General features: G+C 29.8%; 1 protein-coding gene across 1 annotated transcript; it reads right to left on the bottom strand.

Moving 5' to 3' along the window:
• Positions 1-11514: 11514 nt before the first annotated feature.
• On the bottom strand, positions 11515-12741 carry LOC113383253 (leucine-rich repeat-containing protein 4C-like). The gene has a single exon (XM_026621505.1). It carries the CDS (start codon positions 12739-12741, stop codon positions 11515-11517), a length of 1227 nt encoding a protein of 408 aa, XP_026477290.1.
• Positions 12742-22109: the final 9368 nt, after the last annotated feature.

Raw genomic sequence — 22109 nt, forward strand, 5'->3', positions numbered from 1 at the left:
GTATATATAATATATTTGTTTGAAATTTTTAATTTACACTTTTGAATACTTCAATCTCACCTCATCAAATTGTGAGACAGCGCTAAGGCAAAAAGATTAAAACTTAATAAAACAATAAAAAAAAATTTGACACGGTTCATCCATATACCAAAAAGAAGAAAGAAGAACTAAAAAATCTGAGAAAAAAAATCAATGAGACATTCAAAAGTTTCCAATCACAATCACAGTATGTTTCACAAATCCATTGAAAATGATGTTTAGATATAAAAATTTTATTTTTAATTTTTTTCAATTTAAATTTACAATTCTTTCATAAATATGACTGATATTCAATTATTTTGTTCATTGTGAGCTTTTATTATTTTAATCAATTATTTTGTATATTGTGTGTGGTTTTATTTTTATTTTTTTTAAATTTGTGTTTTACCCGCAGTGGTAGTCAAACTGAGATGTAACTTTCTTACTTTTTATATAAAAAATAGATTTAAATGGCCATATGATCTTAAATAAGATGTCAAAAAAAGAAATTTCTCATAGAAGATAATCTCTTAAAATGCATTCACACCCAGCATATTGTCTTTAAAAAATGTATATTATTTTGATCGGCAATAAATCTATGCGAAAAAAAACGATTCAGTTTTTCTGATTCATATTTGTTCGTTTAAAATCATTTCAAGATATTTAATTCTAGACATGTCCTAGTTTCTTGTTTTAAATTACATATATAATTCTTTTTTATCAATATGACTATCAATTATTATGATCAATACATGTGGTTTTTATTTTCTTTCAAAATTTTTGTTTTATATACAGAGGAAAAGTCAAACCGAGATTTAAAATATATAAATATCTTCTTATTTTTTTTTTGAGAATAAAAAAGTTGGATTTAGTTTCTTTTATTAATATTTTTATTAACCAAAAAAGGATTTGTTAAAAATAAATTTGGCACTATCTAAAATAATATTAATATTTCTATATTAATTACATATTGACACACACACTCATACACACACACACACACACACACACATATATATATATATATATATATATATATATATATAAGAAAATATATTTTAAATATTTATTTTGAACCCCGCGGCATAAAATAAAAAAATGCATTCAAAAAATATTCAAAGAAATTGCCGCGAAGATCACATTTGTGATTCCTATGGCTTTCATGTAAAATGCAGCAAGGAAATAAATGTATTTTAAAAAAGTTTATAGAAATGCATATATAATATTTATAATACTTTTACAATTTACATTAAAATTTTATTTTATATTGAATTAAAATAATTTTGGTAAGTTCATTTTTGTCATACTTTAGTTTTTTGATTAATTCCATGACAATTAAAGCACAATGATAAATTTACTCACGGAATGCACCTTAATCATAGACAGTTATACATTTACATACATTTACACCTCAATCATAGACATCATAGACATTATTTTGGTATATACACTACAGTATATGACCATAATGCACCAAACTATTACCAATCCTTTATGAATTTAAAGCGGTTTAAACATAAATGTATATTATAATCATTTAAAAATACTGTCTAAATGTACATTATATATCTAAACATTACTATTTCTAAAACTAATTATATAATTCACCACCCAATCTCATAAAACGCAAAAAATGCTATTTGATTAATAATTCAAATTTTGCGCAATTAATCCCGTTCAAATGCCCCACGCAATATCGATAATCAATTCCTTACATCGATGCTAAACAACTTCACCCCTCTCCCACTTGACGGTCACATGACATTGGATCCTAGGCGACTTCCAGAGGGACGTGAGCTGGTTGAACGTCGTGTGTGTGATCGCGTTGGTTTTGTGTGAAATAATTCACCTTAATTTACTGTGAAATTGTATATATTTAATTTTAGTTTTAGTAGTCTTGAATCAAGTAAATAATTTCAATTTTATATTATATTTGCGTATAGTTTATTTAATTAGTTTATTATTTATTTTGACACTCGTCGCCATTTTAAGTGCCTTTTTGGAATTGCGTGGACAGTCGAGATACTGACTAATTCAAGATGATGAGATCAACTTCTTTAATTGACGATATGACAAAAGGTAAGTGTAGTAAATTAATTATTTCAATTCCTATTACTATTGCTTAATATTTTTCGACTGCATGTGCGGATCACATAATCTTGTTCGACATATCTAGTGTGACAGGTACTAACAACCTGTTACGTTTTTATTAAAATGGTGCTATATTATACTGATGACACAAAATCAGTCCATGGATTACCACAAATGGTTTCGATTTCTTACATTTTTATTAAAGTAGTCCCCACAGACACCTCGTTTATCAGCGCCTCAGATGGGGTCCACCTGAGCTCCCTATTCAAATACTTAGTCACGCTTTAGTGTAATTGTTTCATTATATCCTAACATTTGTATTATTTCATTTCAATTCCTAATAGTATTATTTAATATTTTTCGACTGCATGTGCGGATCACATGCAAGGCATACCTTGTTAGAAATGTCTGGTGTGACAGGTACTAACAACCTGTTGCGTTTTCATTAAAATGGTGCTATATTATACTGATGACACAAAATCAGTTCATTTATTACATTTTGATTTCTTATATTTGTTAAATTAGTCCCCACAAACACCTTTTTTATCAGCGGCTCAGATGGGGGCCCCCAGAGCTCCCTATTCAAATACTTATGCAGTCATGCTTTAGTGTAATTGTTTCATTATATCCTAACATTTGTATTATTTCATTTCAATTCCTAATAGTATTATTTAATATTTTTCGACTGCATGTGCTTATCACATGCAAGGCATATCTTGTTAGAAATGTCGAGTGACAGGTACTAACAACCTGTTGCGTTTTTATCAAAATGGTGCTATATTATACTGATCACACAAAATCAGTTCATTTATTATATTTTGATAACTTATATTTGTTTAATAAGTCCCCATGGACACATTCTTTCCTAGAGCTCCCTATTCAAAATTTTTATATAAAATATTTATATTCATTTATTACATTTTGATTTCTTACATTTTTGTCAAATTAGTCCCCACAGACACATCCTTTATTAGCGCCTCAGATGGGGCCCCCCTAGAGCTCCCTATCCAAATACTTATGTAGTCACGCTTTAGTGTAATTGTTTCATTATATCCTAACATTTGTTTTATTTTTTTTTAAAAACTTTTATTCTATTTGATTCTATTAATTTCTTCATTTATTACACAATTTTCGGATACAGTAAATTATAATAATTAATACCTCATTAATTTGTACAATAGGTGGATACTTTTCCAGCACTGCTTTCAAAAATGCTTATGGTAATAATATTCAATATTAACAAAATATGGCGATTTTAATATCAAAATTCAATGCATTCAATACTGTTTCTAATCAACTGATTGTATTTTATTTTTATATAAAATATTTATCAAAAAGTAGATATCATATTATGGTATATAAATCATACTAGTTATATATTATTATTAATAGTTGAAACCTTTTCCAGCTCTGCTCTCAGAAATGCTCACGGTAATTAGTATTATGAAATACAGCGATTTTAATGTCAAAATCCATGATCATGATACATTGCATTCAATATTTTTTCTAATCAGCTGTATTATATTACGAACGTATTTTATTTTAAAATAAAATATTTAAAATGTAGATATCATATTCTGGTGTAAAAATCGTATGTCTGTTATTTGTGTTTACGTACTTCGAATTCGAGTTTTTGTTCATTTTCTGATCTTTTTTGTCAAATTAGTCCCCACAGACACATCCTTTATTAGCGCCTCAGATGGGCCCCCCTAGAGCTCCCTATCCAAATACTTATTGTAGTCACGCTTTAGTGTATTGTTTCATTATATCCTAACTTTGTTTTATTTTTTTTAAAACTTTTATTCTATTTGATTCTATTAATTTCTTCATTTATTACACAATTTTTCGGATACAGTAAATTATAATAATTAATACCTCATTAAGTTACAATAGGTGGATACTTTTCCAGCACTGCTTTCAAAAATGCTTATGGTAATGATATTCAGTATCAACAAAATATGGCGATTTTAATATCAAAATTCAATGCATTCAATACTGTTTCAATCACACTGATTGTAATTTTATTTTATATAAATATTTATCAAAAGTAGATATCATATTATGGTATATAAATTCATACTAGTTATATATTATTATTAATAGTTGAAACCTTTTCCAGCTCTGCTCTCAGAAATGCTCACGGTAATTAGTATTATGAAATACAGCGATTTTAATGTCAAATCCATGATCATGATACATTGCATTCAATATTTTTTCTAATCAGGGTAACTTGAGCTGATGGAGATTATTTGAATAAGCGAGTGTTATAAATATCTATATATTAATTATAACTTTCAATTTCCTGTCCAAATTGTCTATCCTATTTTACATAAAAAAATTGCATTCATTTATTTATAAAATTATCATTTTCGATTCAATCTCACAGTTTCTAGAAGCCTTTGCTGTGCAGTAGTACGTTGTTTCAGGGGCGTATGCGAGATTTATTTCATGTCGATAAATAGTTCTTGTTTAAATTTGAAAAATCGTATGCAATGCAACAAAGGATTTTGTTTGTCAAATCAGGAAACAAACACAATACAGGAATTTTAAAGACATTGTAAATAAACTAAAAGTTAAATAACAAATTTGTGATTTGAAATTGAATTGAATTATGAATTGAAAAATACAAATATACATTTTACAATTTGTCAAACATGTGGAAGTTTTTACTATTGTACATGGTGTTTGTTAAACCTAGATGACGTAGTCGCGATAAAATCGCACTAATAAAATTGAATTTCAATAAATACCTAAAAAGTAATCCATTTTAATAATTGGAATCAAATATATACTGTACAATTTTCTTCTTAACAAATTAATTGCCTATCTTTTTTACCTTCAAAAAATTGCAGTCATTGATCTATAAAATTATCATTTTCGATTCAATATCACTGTTTGTATCGGCCTTTGCTATGCAGTAATACGTGGTTTCAGGGGTGTATGCGAAATTCATTTTATGCCGATATAGATTTTGTTTAAATTTGAACAATCGTACGCAGTTGTTCTTTTCTTTTTGTTTTCAAACCAAAGTTTTTTTTTGTCAAATCAGGAAACAAACACAATGCAAAAATTTTAAAAACATTGTTTTATGAAAAATAAATCAATAAGATAAAATATTAAACTAAAAGTTAAATAATACATTTGTACAGTAAGCCACATGATTTATGAATTGTAAAATACATTTATGCATTTTATAATTCGTCAATCACGCGAAAGTTTAAATTATATTGTATTATGCGATTAAGCCGCAATATGCTGTACTAATGAAATTGAATTTTAGTAAATACCTAAACTAATACATTTTAATGAATGATTTCAGTAAATACCTTAACTAGTCCATTTTAATAAATAGAATCACATATATAGAATCGTAAAACTTCTTAATTTTCTTCTCAACAAATTAATATTTAATTTTTATTGTCAAAGGCAATCTCGATTTTCAATTGCAAATTGTTTGATTGTACACTACAATTATTATAATTTACAATTCCATATCTAATTTATCTCTTATTTTACTTCGCAAAAATTGATTTATAAGATTATCATTTTCGATTCAATATCACTGTTTGTATTGGCCTTTTCTATGAAGTAGCACGTCGTCTCAGGGACGTATGTGAGTTTTATTTTCTCGTAAGTAAAGCACATGGTCTATGAATTGTAAAACAATCTATAAAGATTTAAATTTCAATTATGAATCATGTGGAAATTGAAATACCTTTGTAACTGACGCAAGTGACGTCATAATAGGATTGCACTAAAAAAAATTGGGTTCCGCTTAATACTTACCAAATAATTTTTAATTTTAATAAATGGAATCAGATATAAAATCGTGATATATGTAGCAATGTATGATTTTGTTTTTAGAAACAAATTAATATATAATTATCATTTAGTACAAGGCAGGCACGATTTTCAATTGCAAATTGTTTAAAATTGTATTGTAATTGTAAACTATTACTATAATTTACAATTCTATGTCTAATTTGTCTCTTATTTTACTTCGAAAAAACTGTTGTCATTGATTTATAAAGCTATCATTTTCGATTCAATATAACAGTTTGCATAAGCCTTTTCTAAGCAGTAGCACGTTGTTTCAGGGGTATATGCGAGTTTTATTTTCTGTCGATACATGAAATAAAATACACGCATATATTCGTCATTTTTCTTTTTTTTTCTTATCAAATCTAAAATTTTCTTTTTGTCAAACTAGGATCAAACACAGATTTTAAAAAGATTGTTTCATAAAAAAAAACAAACCAATGAGGTAAAATAACTGAAAAATAAATAATAAAATTATGAAGTAAGCCACATGATTATGAATTGCGAAATACAATTTAATTACGAATCATGTGGAAATTGAAATACTATTGAAACTGGTGCTATGCAGCCGCAGGTGACGTAGTCACAATATGATGCACTAAAAAAATTGAATTCCACTAAATACTTACAAAATTATTTTTCATTTTAATAAATGAAATCAAAGATTTAAATTTCAATTATGAATCATGTGGAAATTGAAAACCTTGTAACTGACGCAAGTGACGTCATAATAGGATTGCACTAAAAAAAATTGGGTTTCCGCTTAATACTTACCAAATAATTTTTAATTTTAATAAATGGAATCAGATAGAATCGTAATATAATATATGAGCAATGTATAATTTTGTTTTTAGAAACAAATTAATATATAATTATCATTTTAGTACAGGCAGGCACGATTTTCAATTGCAAATTGTTTAAAATTGTATTGTAATTGTAAAACTATACTATAATTTACAATTCTATGTCTAATTGTCTCTTATTTTACTTCGAAAAAAACTGTTGTCATTGATTTATAAAGCTATCATTTTCGATTCAATTAACAGTTTGCATAAGCCTTTTCTAAGCAGTAGCACGTTGTTTCAGGGGTATATGCGAGTTTTATTTTCTGTCGATACATGAAATAAAATACACGCATATATTCGTCATTTTTCTTTTTTTTTCTTATCAATCTAAAATTTTCTTTTTGTCAAACTAGGATCAAACACAGATTTTAAAAAGATTGTTTCATAAAAAAAAAAACCAACCAATGAGGTAAAAAAATGAAAAAATAAATATAAATTATGAAGTAAGCCACATGATTATGAAATTGCGAAATACAATTTAATTACGAATCATGTGGAAATTGAAATACTATTGAAACTGGTGCTATGCAGCCGCAGGTGACGTAGTCACAATATGATGCACTAAAAAAATTGAATTCCACTAAATACTTACAAAATTATTTTTCATTTTAATAAATGAAATCAGATATAGAATCGTGATATATGCAACAATGAATAATTTTGTTTTTGGCAACATTTAGTATAAGGCAAGCACGATTTTCAATTGTAAATTGTTTAATACAATTACTATAATTTATAATTCCATGTTTAAATTGTCTATCTTATTTAACTATAAAAAAATTCCAGTCATTGATCTATAAGATTATCATTTTCGATTCAATATCGCTGTATCGACCTTTGCTATGCAGTAGTACGTGGTTTCAGAGGTGTATGCGAGTTTTATTTTCTGCCGATCTACATTTTGTTTAAATTTGCTATGCCATCGAAATTTTATTTTTTGCAAATTGTCGTTATATCAACATTCAATTAATTTTCAACATTTTTTTAATGCTTATGAAGTAATGAAATACAAATTACTGAATACAAGTTGTATAACTATTGAATCACACGTACATTTCATATGCATAAAATCAGAGGCGTATAGCTACCGCCGTATGAATAATATGGGACCCAATCAGCCTAAGCAGATTTACATAAAACTAAAGCGATTTTCCAAAAACTAAAATAATTCCGACGTAGTTGACATATCCTTTTGTTATCGAATTGTTGAATTTTATTTTAGTTTCTGAATATAATTTATTTAATAATAAACGCATTTACAAGTTCCCAATTTTCAATTTTTACATCCAAAACGACAGAATTAATTCATATTACTTCGCAAAGATTTCAAAATTATGGCATATCCGTAATATTTTGTAAATGAGAATAGGCAATTATACATGTGTTTGCAAACTTACAATGAGTTGATAATAAAGTATGTCTCTTTATCAGAGTAATTATTTTGTGAAAAATCTTTATCCTTTTCCCCAAATGAATTTTGATACGAGGCCCCGCAGAGGCACACTACGCTCTTGCATAAAATGTGTTTTAAAGAAATATGCAATAATAAACATATATATTATATAAGTCTTGAATATATTATATATACAGTGTAATAAGTGTAATAAATAAATATAAATATAAATAGAAAAAAAAATATATAAATAAATAATATATAGTATCTTTCAAACTTATATAATATAGATGTTTACTATTTAATATAGATTTTTATTATGGTATATTTTACTAAAATATTGCATATGGTATATATATATACTTCATGAGTTTTGCTTCTTACCTTAAATAACGTTTTTTTTCTGGCGTGAAGTAAAAATTAAGTCATCCACATGTCTGATCATTATTGCCAGATTTATAATACTGTTTTACAGTTATTTGTTGTCATGTAGTATTCACTCTTCATCGTCATGACTTTGTTTTGACTGCAAGTTCAAATTGTTAATTGCTAGAATCGAGTTTTGAAATTTGCACTTATCATTTATAAGCCTTACATGATGTTCATTCAAAGCAGTGCTTTCCAACATTTTCGTACCGCGTCCCACCATATAAAAACAATTTGCTTTACCTTAATTATCCTATCAGTTAAATTTCCTAAATACTCGACTCGACTGATATAATTATGTATTATGTAAAAATAAATATCAAATGATATTATTTATTTATTCATTTTTTTAATATCGAATCGACTTTTTTGCTTTTTATGCGACAACTCGAAAATTATTATTTATTCATTCATTTTTGATATCAAGTCGACCTTTTTGGTTTATATTCAAAATCAGCAAAGCGCCCCCCTCATAAGAAACGCCCCACAGATTGGAAACTGAAATTATTTTCTTTTCTGATTCAATACAACATATACAAAATGGTTGTTACATTAGTTGGATGGTACGTTGGATGGTATATTATACGTAAAATAGGTTTTATATTGGCATTGGACATTTGGCTTCTTTTCATGTTTATATTTATGCGTACACTTTTGACTGGTAAAATTAATGTGGGAGTCAGATCGACTGTGAATCACTATTTAACATAATTGCATCTGTTTAATCATGTCCTACACAATGCAATAAATGTTTTCAAACTTACAAAATAATAAACTGAATGGCTGACTATTTTGTGCCTCGTTGTGAACACTGCTGCTGCTGCCGTGTTTTGTTTTAAAATTTAACGCTTAAATTTAGAATTTGCTAAATAACTTTTCGATGTTATTAAACCTAAATAACCTTTCGAATTCATAATTCGATTTTACGATTCATTCCAAGCTGTATTACCTTTTATTTTTAACATTCTTTCTAGTCAATACATTCAATGTTTTTTACGTTCTTTAAACTATTATTTACTAACTAAAGAACAAAAAAATCACATCAAATGTTATATTTTAAAAGTATATTTTCCAGATCGTAAAATGCTATCGTGCTATATGCTTTTGCTTAATTTGTGAATAATTACATTCGCAGCTTTTATGATTTATGTACATGACTACTATATGACATACTTATTCATGCAATGAGATTGTACCATTTGTATTTGGCTTTGTACGTTTTCACATATAAGCAAATAATTAAACATTCAAAAGTTATAAAATTGTTACATTTATACATTGTGAAACTAAACTCGAAATATAGTTAATACATTGCACGTTTTTATATGAATTTATGGTAAACATTGGAAACGGATGGAAAAAAATTACATTCTCGCTTTGAGACAGACTAATTTGCACTTGTAGAGAGTTATTTACTTATTCATAGTTTTATAGGTTACCCCACACGAATACATATTTATATTTAATGTGCACATCTCGTTAGAATTTCTTTTTAGATAAACCTAATGCAAGATTACTAGCTACATCCAATGCTCAAACTCTGGTACGTATTGCAATAAAACTATTTGTAGCTAACAAGTAGGAAAATGGTTAGTTCTCTGCATGTAACACCTTCTTACTGATTAAACACAAAACTTTTTTTCAAAGAAAAGCCTTCTTTATTAGTGAAATTCCCTCCATGCTGCCTCGTGGCAATTTTGCTTAGACGTAGATGAACTTCGAAAACAGTCCGAGCCCCTGATTTGTTTCGCCTCAAATGAACACCCAAGATATTTCCTAATCAGCTCTTTGTATCAACTGAGAGTATTTTAATTATTTTGACTATTATTAATAAATAGCAATTTATAACTATGTATTTACTAAACTAAATGATTCAAAACAGTTACTTTTTTTCTTTTCATTGATCTGAAAAAAAGTTAAGGTAATAAAAATTAATAAATGAAAAATCTTTTGATATATATGCTTTTATTACCAAATATATTAACACTTTCAAATAGTATGTGGATACACGTGTGTGGATGAACATAGATAATTTTCAACATAAATATTTAATGGTATTCAGTTAAAATATAGTATATATTTAATGAAAATTCAACGTTTTTCGGGTATCAATCATCGTATTACATATTACTAAATGTTTCGATCAGCATGATCTTATTCATATACTTTCATAGATCTAATATCATTACTGATTTGTATATTTAATTTCGTCGAAATAATGATTTTCTAAAATGTGCTCATCGTTATTATCAACGACGGAAAAATAGTGTTATTTATGTAACTTAATAAATTATTACCTATTTACAGTATAAATGCACTGCTTAAAGACTAGTGATTTTACAACAATTCTAAATCATATATTATTAATATATTTAACAACTCAATAGTCTCATTCTTCATTATTTTAAATCATTTTGTATATTTACATGTTTCGTAATTCTATGAATCCATTAATATAACCATATTCAAATTATTCGTATTTTAAGACTGGGATCAAATATGTACACTCCAAAACTATTCACTATCCTCGTGTCCTTAAAATTAGTTATTTGAAATTTAAAACACTTTCAAGTGCGCGAGATTTACGTATTGACGCTAAACTTACAATGTTCTGTAACCATTGTTTAATCAGAAAATCTGTAACTTTGTTGTTTTATATTGCACATTATGTTACCCTGTCTCGTTCCGATGTTAAACACATAATTATGTTTTCTTTGTACCATCTGTGTCTTCTCTCATCGCCGTTTTTGCTGGACTCGAACCGGTTGCTTCTTCTTTTAGCGTTTCTAAGCAGGAAACCTCCTGCTTTCGTTTTTGTCATATATCATTTTCTTGCCCTTCGTCTTCATATCCTTCAGGACTTTTTAAACCGGACTTTCTTGTTCATTTTGTTTATTCAATTCGGCTTGTGATTCACTAGCATTATTTAAATCGCTCTACATTCGTTCTGCATCTGATAATAGTTGTTATGATGCATAATATTGCAATCAGGCTCACCACCCCAGCTGCAACTATAGCGGCTACGACATATTCAAAGGGAAAAGATACAACGACCATAACAGGCTCCTGTCGAACTATCACTCGTATAGTGTAATTTGAATGGGATCTACCTGCGGGGTTTTCAGCTACGCATACAAAAGTTCCGTTATCATCTGAATTAGCATTATAAATAAATAATTCACTACGTTTATCTTCTCCGCCTTCTTCAATGTAGTAATATAGATGTAAACCAGGTGCAACATATGAATCATTCTGTAGTATTTGCCCTTGAAACCACCATGAAACAGTTGCCTCCGGAATAGCTGATACTCTGCAGAGAAGTGACAAATTTTTACCCTCGTTGATTTCTAAGTAAAGTGTTGTTGGCGATACATCTGGTAAGCAAGCCAAGTCATTTGGACCTAACGTTTTAACACTATGAGCAATTAGTCGATTCGGTGTGCTACATTTTGGATCTTCTGTTATTGGCACCTTAGATGTCATTAACCATTTATGCAAATCTAATAGCCTACAATCGCAATGCCAACGATTGTGATGCAAATCTATCCCATGTAAAGATTCTGGTAATATATGAGAACCTCGTATTGCGGCTAATCTATTGCCATCTAATCGAAGCCATTCCAAATTATCCAAACCGAAAAATGCTTCATCTTCTATCAGTTCTATCTGGCAGTTACTTAATTCCAAAGTTGTCAAAAAATTCAAATGCTTAAAAGAAGCTTTCTTCAAAGCTCTTATTGGATTTTCGCTCAAGGATAGCCTCATAAGAGAAGGATAATCAGAAAAAGTATCAGTGGGAACCGAACTCAACAAATTTTGAGATAAATCCAATTCTACTAGGTTGGAAAGACCTTTAAATGCATGCTCATCTATTCGAGTAATCCTGCAACGCGCCATGAAAATCTTTTGGAGGTTAATCAAATCTAGACGAAGAAAACGTTCTTTGTGTAACGTGTGCAAGTCGTTTCCGGAAAATTCCAGAACTTGGGTACCTGGATCTATACCTTCCGGAAGAGATGGCAAATTCTTATCTGGACATTCCACTGTTTGTTTGCCGCCTTTCCATTTACACGAGCATTGTGATGGACATGCAAATATTGTTGTAGACAGGGCTTGTGCAATAAGCACCATATAAAACCAAGGCCACATGGTGGCAGTTTAATTTTTCTATTGTAGAATTTAATCACTTGAGTTTTCACAATATTTTATGATTGAAATTGCAAACTTTTTCTATTCGCAACATTTCTATTTTCAGTTTTGACATTTCACTACACTATTTATGCACTTCTATATTATTAATGTATTGTTTTGAACATTTTGGATATATTTACACTATAACTGCATATACTAATATCAGGATACTTTCTGGTCCTCTGTGCTGAGTGAAAAATGATGTCCAAGTTTTGATCACCTGCAACAATATGAAACTAGTTTTAAATCATATCAATCAGAAATATATTTTATAATTTCTTATGATATAACATGCATTAATTGAAAATAATCACCAGTCAATTTAATTTGGTTGTAATAAAATATATGTTTAACATATTCTTCAATTCACAATTTTAGTAATCATTCATATAATGCAAATTTTAAATCATTTGAATTTTTAACTTAAATATGCGTTGGTAATAGTAGAAAGTTATTCTAAAATTGTGTATTCTTTATAAAAACTCTAAATTCTGCATTACTACATATGTGAAAATAAAAGTATTAAAACTTTGAAGTCTATTATTTTCATATTTCGCAAACTGCAATGTTGTGAACTTTCAGTGCCTTCGCTCTTATGATTGTGAGAAAATATCCATTAAAAGTTTAACCGTGCCGTATTGTATTTGGAAAATCCCATTAACGGAAAACTTCAAGTGACATAGATTCATGATGCATCGGAGAAGAACAATGATTTTGCAGAAATCTCTGCGAAATAATATAGGTCAATTTATAATCCATACGAACAAGATTTTTTTAGTATTGCAGAAATATTTTCTGCTTATTCTGGATTTACCTTTGTATTTTCAAAGCGAAATTTCAAGCATATTCAGTTTAAATAAAGGGACGTTATTAACGTTTTATTACATTGTTCAAAGCAATACTTTGCTTTGTTTTGCGATACGCCGTCTTGAAATAGTTTTGATTTCACTGTCGCATTCCAAACGACGTCGCAGATACACGGAATAGTTGGTATGTGTGCGGATAATATATTTGATTAGAAAATAGCTTTTTCTTATTTTCGTTGACAACGTTTTTAATTAGTGCAAGCATTTGCAACATGTACTAATTTAGCATAGAAAAAAGTAGGCTGTATTTTGCAATAATATATTTTTTAAATCTGTTGCGATTGAAGCAGAAATTTCAATAAATCTTCTGTATATTCTCTATATGGGAATTGGTTTCATATTCAGTTGAATGAAGTGGTCAAATAAAATTGACATAAAAAAATAAAGCCGAAAGCTCTTATTGTCAGTATTCTACTGGCGTATGCTCTATTCTGATATCAAATGTGCTTTTCATCGTTTCAATATCGGATTTTCTCTCATTCTTTGCGAATATGCGTTCAATATTGAACGTTAATGTATTTTACGATGTGTTTTGGGTAATATGAAGGAGATTGGTGATTTGACTAGGACGATCATAATTTATCGTTTGGTATTATTTTGATATATAACGCCGGACTGACCACTCTAGTGAAGTTCTTGCTATTTAAAAGTTTGTTCACGTATATTTATATATTATACATTTTGAATCTAATTTGTCATAAATAAAAATGCTTATGCTAAATTAGTTTATTACATGGTATTAAAGTTATTTAGTAATTATTGTTTAGTAAGTAATTTAGTAAGTATGTTAAAATATATTCACTCTAATGCTACCAACATCCACATAAAACCTACATATCGTTAACACTTGCCCTAACGACAGGTCGAAGATCTAGAGAATTCGTAATAATTAACTTTGTTTTATTGCTTTCACATCAATGATGTGAACTGCCTACTAACAGTAGAAACTAAGTAAGGGCGGCAACTTGTGATAGGCCACAATTCTGGTGATAATGACAACGCCTAAATGATCTGCAATATTTTAGGTGTTTTGGCATACGGTTTATATCGATGTGGGTGGAAAGCTCGAATAGAAAATAGCAAGCGATCAATCTATACCATTTCACAAACTATTTTACCGTCGGTTGTACGTTAACGATGCTTTTATAAATTACCGTTTCTTACGGGAAATGTATTTGACATTATGACGTCATTTAAAAACCTAGTTTTTAACTTCCCTTAGGGTAAGTTATTGCAATGGGCCGAAAATCGGAATTGAAAATTTTTACATTTCTCGACGTTTTGAAGATTATGAACATTTTGGCATACCTCAGAAAAAATGGATGTGTGTGTGTGTGTATGTATGTATGGATACAAATTTCCGTTTTCGGGCGCACGGATCAACCGATTTAAATGGTTCAAAAAACATTCGATTCCTATCGATAGGAAAAAGAGCTGATTAGTTTTTGGCAAAGGCAGGTCAAGCAGTTTTGGAGATACGGAGCAAAGAGTGCAGAAAATAGACATCGAGTTTTTGAGAGAACGGAGTATCCGATTTGAATGATCAAAAAAATATTCAATTAGTAATGGTTGAATGATGATTAGAGAGAAGTGTTTACTAGTTTTTGGCAAAGGCAGGCCCAGCCATTCTGAAGATACAAAGTTAAATGTTAAAAAAATGACATTTTTTGAGAGAACTAAGCGTCCTATTTAAATGATTCAAAGAACTTAAGACTGCTTGTCTTAACAAAATAATTGATTTTGGAAAAAAAATTTTGTTCCAACTTTTTTTTTGTATATCGAAAATAATTCAGATTTTATTTATAATTCCGACTATAGTTCTAATATACTTTAAACAAATAATTTCAACTTTGCAATTCAGTTTATATAATTCTTATAAATATTAGATAATGTTACAATATTAATAATAATCTATTTGGAAACATTCAGTATTCCTCGAACAATTCGTTACGGTATGGGAAGTTCCAGCAATTTGCCTTATGCCAAACACCCCACTAGTTTAATACTTAATTAATATATATTGAGTTTTATCATAAGTAATGTAAATAATGTTGGAATTGGCTTCATATTATTGAAACATAGCTAATAAATCACTAATAAGATGAAATTGTCATTAGAGCAAATATAATCATTAGAGCAAATATAAGCACTTGCAGAATTTTTCATTTTTCTCCATTTAAATTCTCATATTTTATTCTTCGTTTTGGTTTTTGTTTAGCGTTCTTCGATCAGCTAACTTATGCTATCTTTCCATAATTGGAATTTACTCCTGCAAAGCTCTCAGTTCGTCGCGTCCGTAGGGTTTTAGTCCGTCACGCGCGCTGAATTTTGCGACAGATCGCTCAACGGAACTAACTCGCACTATAATTCAGCATGGTATCCGTCACTCGTCATGTGCTGCGAAGTAAATCATCTCTGCAGATAATATGGATATTTGTCGGATAGTGGTTCGAAATGTTGCGGTAGAGTTACAAAATTTTCGAATTGACTTGGCCTTGTACTATATTTATAATATATTGTCAGCATTAAATATCATATTACTTATTTTAGACCAAATATTCTTGTTTATAAACATACATTAAAGATATATGTATATATATATATAATATGGAGAGCAAGCACCGTGAACGCCAAGGGGGCATTCACGAAAAAGAGAACGCTACTGATGAGCAATCTGAGTCTCTACTTGCGAAAGGTAATAATGACGTGCTATGTCTAGAGCATAGCACTGTACGGATCAGAGACATGGACTTTAAAAAAGACCGACAAGAACTATCTAGAAAGTTTTTAAATGTGTTGCTGGAGGTAAATGGAGAAGATAAAGTAGACAGATCCTGAAAGCATGATCCTGAAAAGGAAAGAAAACTGCTTTCGGGCAAATTCCTAATTTATTACTATTATAGTATGTATAGTATTTTAGTATGTGATTTTTAAACAAGTCTTAAACTGAATTTTCTGTAGCAGTATTGGAATGCATTCTGAGAAATACTGTATAATTTTTATTTCTGCGCCTGTTTTCCGTTTTGGTAATTTTTTTTTTTAATTTTGTATCTCCGTTTCACGCCAGACAAAGGCCCAGCTTAGGTATTCAAATTCCTATGAACAATTACTCTGAATATCAATTATTTTGCACACACTTTACAATTTGCGGTATTAATTTCTTCGTCGTTTGCAGAACAAATATTCTGACAACGTGTCACGCAAATTCCTTGATTCGGAGATGATTCCCTATACCGAATATTAAGAGGGAGAACTTCAAGCAGGGTACCTTCATCGTATAGGTAGTAATCTGCTGCTTTCTATGGGTACCTCTCGATGAAATTTCTGGTCGAATTAAAATTAAACAGACTACATATAATGATAAGATCTTATCGATCCATATTTCAGTTTCTATATAATCATTTTTGTGTCACACTATAGAATATTTTGTATTCAGAGAATTGAAAAATGCGATTTTGTGATGCCTTTTTCATATTTATCTGCAATTTATAGTTAAAACAAGAATAGATGACGTTTGTGTTACTTAATCAATTTTAATCAGTTTCATTACTGATGTTTGATTCATTTTTCATTTAGTTGATGTTCTAGCTTTTCCTAAGGCCGCTTTTTGTATATGTAGTGCTTTATATATTATATGTGAGCGTCATTACTTCATTACCATACAGATTGCACAAGAAGGAAGTGACAAACCAACACTCATGCCTTAGCGTTTCGTCAAAGGATATGTTGGCAATACTATCGTAGTAAAATTCTTAGTATTATTCTAAGTTAATTTAGAATATATTTTTTGAAGTAAATTATATTTCTTATAAATAATAAAATTTTGATATACATACATTTTAGAAATATGTATTACATAGGGCGATTTGTTTGATCAAATTAAAGGTTTTCAATATTGCAGATTTATATATTCTGAATGATTGAAATGTGTATGAACTTTTCATTTTATCACCTCCGCTTGTGAATATTTTGGCATCCTGTTTTGCGACTTTACAAGGCTCGAGCTGCAAACTTTACAAGAAACCCCTCTCGAGTATTGTGAGATCTACTTTTCGAGATTTAATCTGGAACAATATGTACTCTTGTATCGCGCTTGATATGATTTATTACTTCACGCAACAGATCGCAAGAAACATATTGGAAATGAGTAATTCGTTGATTTATTACTGAGTTTGTTGGCAAATTTTTCTGGATTATATTTAAAAAAAAACTTTATTCGAAATCTTTTGCCATTCGTATTCAGAGATATCAATTTACAGTACAGATATTTTACCCTGATTTGAAGCAATGATAGTATATGATTTATTAAGCTAATATATGAGTGTAATGTATTTTTGGTTCGGTATTTGTTTTTTTTTTTAGCAATTATGGGCGCACAAATTAGTGATCAAGACAGCAACCGGCTATTATATTCCATAAAACAAATATATAAATATATGCTCAAACACTTAAAAAATCAAATCTTTTGTATTAGTGATATAATTCGCACAGATTGCGCACGTGTGCAGTCTCAATATATGTCAACACTCTACGGGTGTGCAGTGTCAATATTGATCATACCGGCGACCTCTCGCCTCGATTCGCGGGCTTGCTGATTGCCGGACGAAACTTCGTAATTGCTTTCCTCGCGGCATTCATCTCGAATCGCCTCTGAATTGGCTCTAAACCTTACCCGTAGCCACCTATGAAAATAGCCCGGGGCTGATGCACTTACTTTCAAAATTCCGTATAAATATTATTTCTCATACAATTAAAATCAAATTTTAATACAAGTTCACAAAACTATACTTACACATAGAAAGCACCCGAAAGAGTATGTGTCGATTAAAATGTATAAGTAAAATACAGGTTGCGCGAGGAGCGATATAAAATTGTTACAATCATATCTGATACGGATGTACAAATTAATAACCAACCCTAGCTCTATATTGCCAATAGAACGTTTGTCACGTTTCACGACCTTACATAAGCTAGCTCGTATTTACTATATTTCATGTAGAAACGATTCGAAGAAATGCCGTTTTATTTTCTCTAATGACGCAATTGGCGAGGAATCTTTTATTAACAGCGACTGCTCGTGAAATGAAATGAGAAAAGCTTAACACTAATAGTAAATATCAAGTGAACGGTAATGCAGTTCAAGCGATTTTCTCTAGTAATGAGACATTGATGATTCCATTTTTTTTTAAGTTTTGATTTTTATTCTTATAGTAAAATTTATATATGGCAATATTTTCGTCATTAAATTTCCTTAAAAACACACATGTTTTGTTACGACGAATTATGGTAACATTCTTGCGCTTGTACTATTTTTTATTAAAAAGGATTGCGCCGTGAGAATTTCATGCTCCCGTAGGTATTCATATTTCTCGACAAAGCCTCAGAAAACAGAATCAGTACGAGAGACTTCCTTCGCTATTCCACTCAACACTCAAGGTCTCGACTTTCTTGTTGAGTGATGATATTTTTGCGTGCCCACGTCGCAGAATTCGCATATTACTCATCTTTCGTGAATTTATTTGATTATAATAAAGTGGAGATTCACATTTGACGAAGTACAGATAACTATAAAATATGGGACTTCATTTATAGTCGGATCTTTACTTTTAACTATATTGAATATGGGGTTTTTAACTACTTCTAGCCTTTTCATATCTCACACTTTGAAGCATAGAATTTTAGATCACACACCGTTTTTTTATACTTCCGTATAATTCTAATTATTATTTAAATGCTTAGAGCCAATATACACTTGGCGTCTGCTTTGTTCATTTTAAAAACATTTAACAGTGCAATTACTACATTTAATGTTCTGATGTCCTTTTATATAAAGGACACGGAGATAGGTATAATTACGCAACCCCTTTCTATAGTAACTGGTTCAGGAATGAATTGAATCGTTTATTATTGCTTTCTGCTCCCCTCATTTTATTTGTGCCGAGTGGATCTTTTTCATGGGCGATACGTTTATACGTGTCCCTGAGGACAGGAAAACTTTATTTTAATTTGTATTCCAGCAAAAGTTATCATTATTTTAACGAACTTTAATAAGTATAAAACGACTTAATATTACTAAAAATCAATATCAAAACGAGCAATTCATTTATAAATCATTTCATGAAATGGAATGTGAGACACCGTGTCCTTTTATTTGGCGTCCTGTCTTTGAACAACTTCATATGAAGTTGTATCCTTTAAGACATTTATCCTGTATGAATATGCATGAATGAAAGATATCACCGAGATGGGAACGTCTTGGTTTCGACGCCGTGCGGTTAACCCGGGTCAAATGTATTCATTGCATATCCATATATTTACGTACATCTTTGATTATGCATGCATGGAATGGAAACTCGCGCCCAAGGACCCAAATATATACTGTTGTATCCGTCTCCACCCACAACATATAAGATTGGCACCTGAAATCAGTTCTAGCACATATCAAAGGTTTTATAGTTAAACATTTACCATTGTTTAATGAGTAACGTTAATTTCTCTAGATATCAAATTGAGCAATTATTTGAGTAACTCAATGTTCTTATAATAACCATTTTTTTATTTAAAACGTTAGTTAGATTGTAATTTTTTAGGAAATTTACCTTAAGTATTATGGTCGTGTGCTTTTCGAATTCCTAGTCTTATTTATTATTCTTTGCGATCGCATTAAGCAACCCTAAATCTGGTTTTATTAATTAGACAAATTAATATTCATGACTTCGTATTCGTAAGCAGGTGTTATTCTGCGGTGTCATCAATTATAATCCTGCGTTCTGCAGAGGTTGAATAGTTTATATATAGATACATGTGCGTGTACATGATTTGAATAATGTACGTGTGTGTGCTTGAGTTGAGATCTAGTAGTCTGTATTTTACGATTAATGTTAGGATACGGAGCTTTACTACCGCCATAAAATGTTTTCAAGTTAATTTACTACAACGATTAATTACGTTTGAATTATTTCTTACTTAATTAATATAATCGGGAGACAGCCTCTTAATATTGTGCGTGTCACCAAATTGACTAAGTATTTTTGAATTATAATAATTAACTGTATGATGTTTATAAAATCAGAATTGCATAATGTACATGTTTTCGCTCTATGTGAAATAATTGTTTTTAGTATATTTAATTTGTTAATAATATTTTATTTCAATGCCGCGAATAGTTATTTCTATATTATATTAAATACCTCCCGAGAACATTTGTAATGGTACTCTAAAATTGGATATTATCTGATTATATTTAATCTTCAATGCAAAGTGATAATGTGTTACATTTTCTCATTTCGAAACAATGTGCCTTGTAATTACCTCTTATCGCATAACTACCAACGAAATATACGAGAAGTGCTTTGTAAGCTAGAAACACAATCTCACACCTTCCACGAATTCTAGCTAATTTGAATAAAACACGGTCATCTCATTAAAAAATAATTACATCGAGCCAACCACCAGTCCCTACGATCTGCTCTGGTTCTAGGCTGTGGGTAATGGTCATGTTACCACAGCCGCCGCCTTTTTCTTCAAAAATATAAAAAGCTCATTAGATGTGAAACCATGTTCGCTCCTTCCTCTTACTTACATCTTGCCGTCGTTAATTTACAGTGGGAAGACAATGCGGATTTATTTTTCGTCGCAAAGATTTTTTTGATGAAATATTACAATCACATCACTCCAAGTATTCGGCTGAATACGCAGGTACTCGCAGCTATTTTTCGCGTCTGGAATTAAACCTAAAGTCGTCCTAATTGTGCTACTCATTGTGTATTCCACCTCGTATTGTATTAACCCTCCTCTCATATTTCGCTAGCTTGAAACAATATTTTATTTATATGGGAGCTTTACGTCACTCAAAATTAGTTATCGTTGGTCTGTTAGTCATTTTTTACGATCCCAATTGTAAACATTTTGTGCAAGATTATGTATATTGAACTTATATTAAAATCTCCTGATTTCACAGTTTACATGACAAAATATATTTTTGGTCATTGAATAATTTGTTTTAAATTACTAAAGGAATATCGTGGTTATATATACAGACAATAATTTCTCTGCGATTTCTATCAACGCCAGTTTTAAACTACTGCTCCATAAAAGGCCCACCCTCGTGATTGTTCCCAGAACGTAAGAGATTACTGGGGAGCAGTGCTTTTATGCAAAGTTTATCTTTTCTTCCAATTTTTTCTCGCACTTCAAGAATTTAAATTCTTTTTCAGTGACATGTTTGGTTCTGTCAGATGATAGACCCTTCGTGGATTTTTTACATATACTTTCACACACGCATCTTTGATATTGTAGTCATTATTCTGAATAATGTATATTTTTGTCGAGGCTATTGTTGCCTGCTATAGTATTTGATTAATGAATCTTTGCATTCCCAAACTGTTTTGATGAAAATAAAAATAATGAATAAACTATTAGTGAAACAGGAATTTAAATTATGTATATGCCTAAATTTAA

The sequence above is a fragment of the Ctenocephalides felis genome, unplaced genomic scaffold, assembly GCF_003426905.1.
Source record: "Ctenocephalides felis isolate EL2017-DRISC unplaced genomic scaffold, ASM342690v1 CF-g0.4_SCAFFOLD_00845, whole genome shotgun sequence".
Taxonomy (NCBI): Eukaryota; Metazoa; Arthropoda; class Insecta; order Siphonaptera; family Pulicidae; genus Ctenocephalides; species Ctenocephalides felis.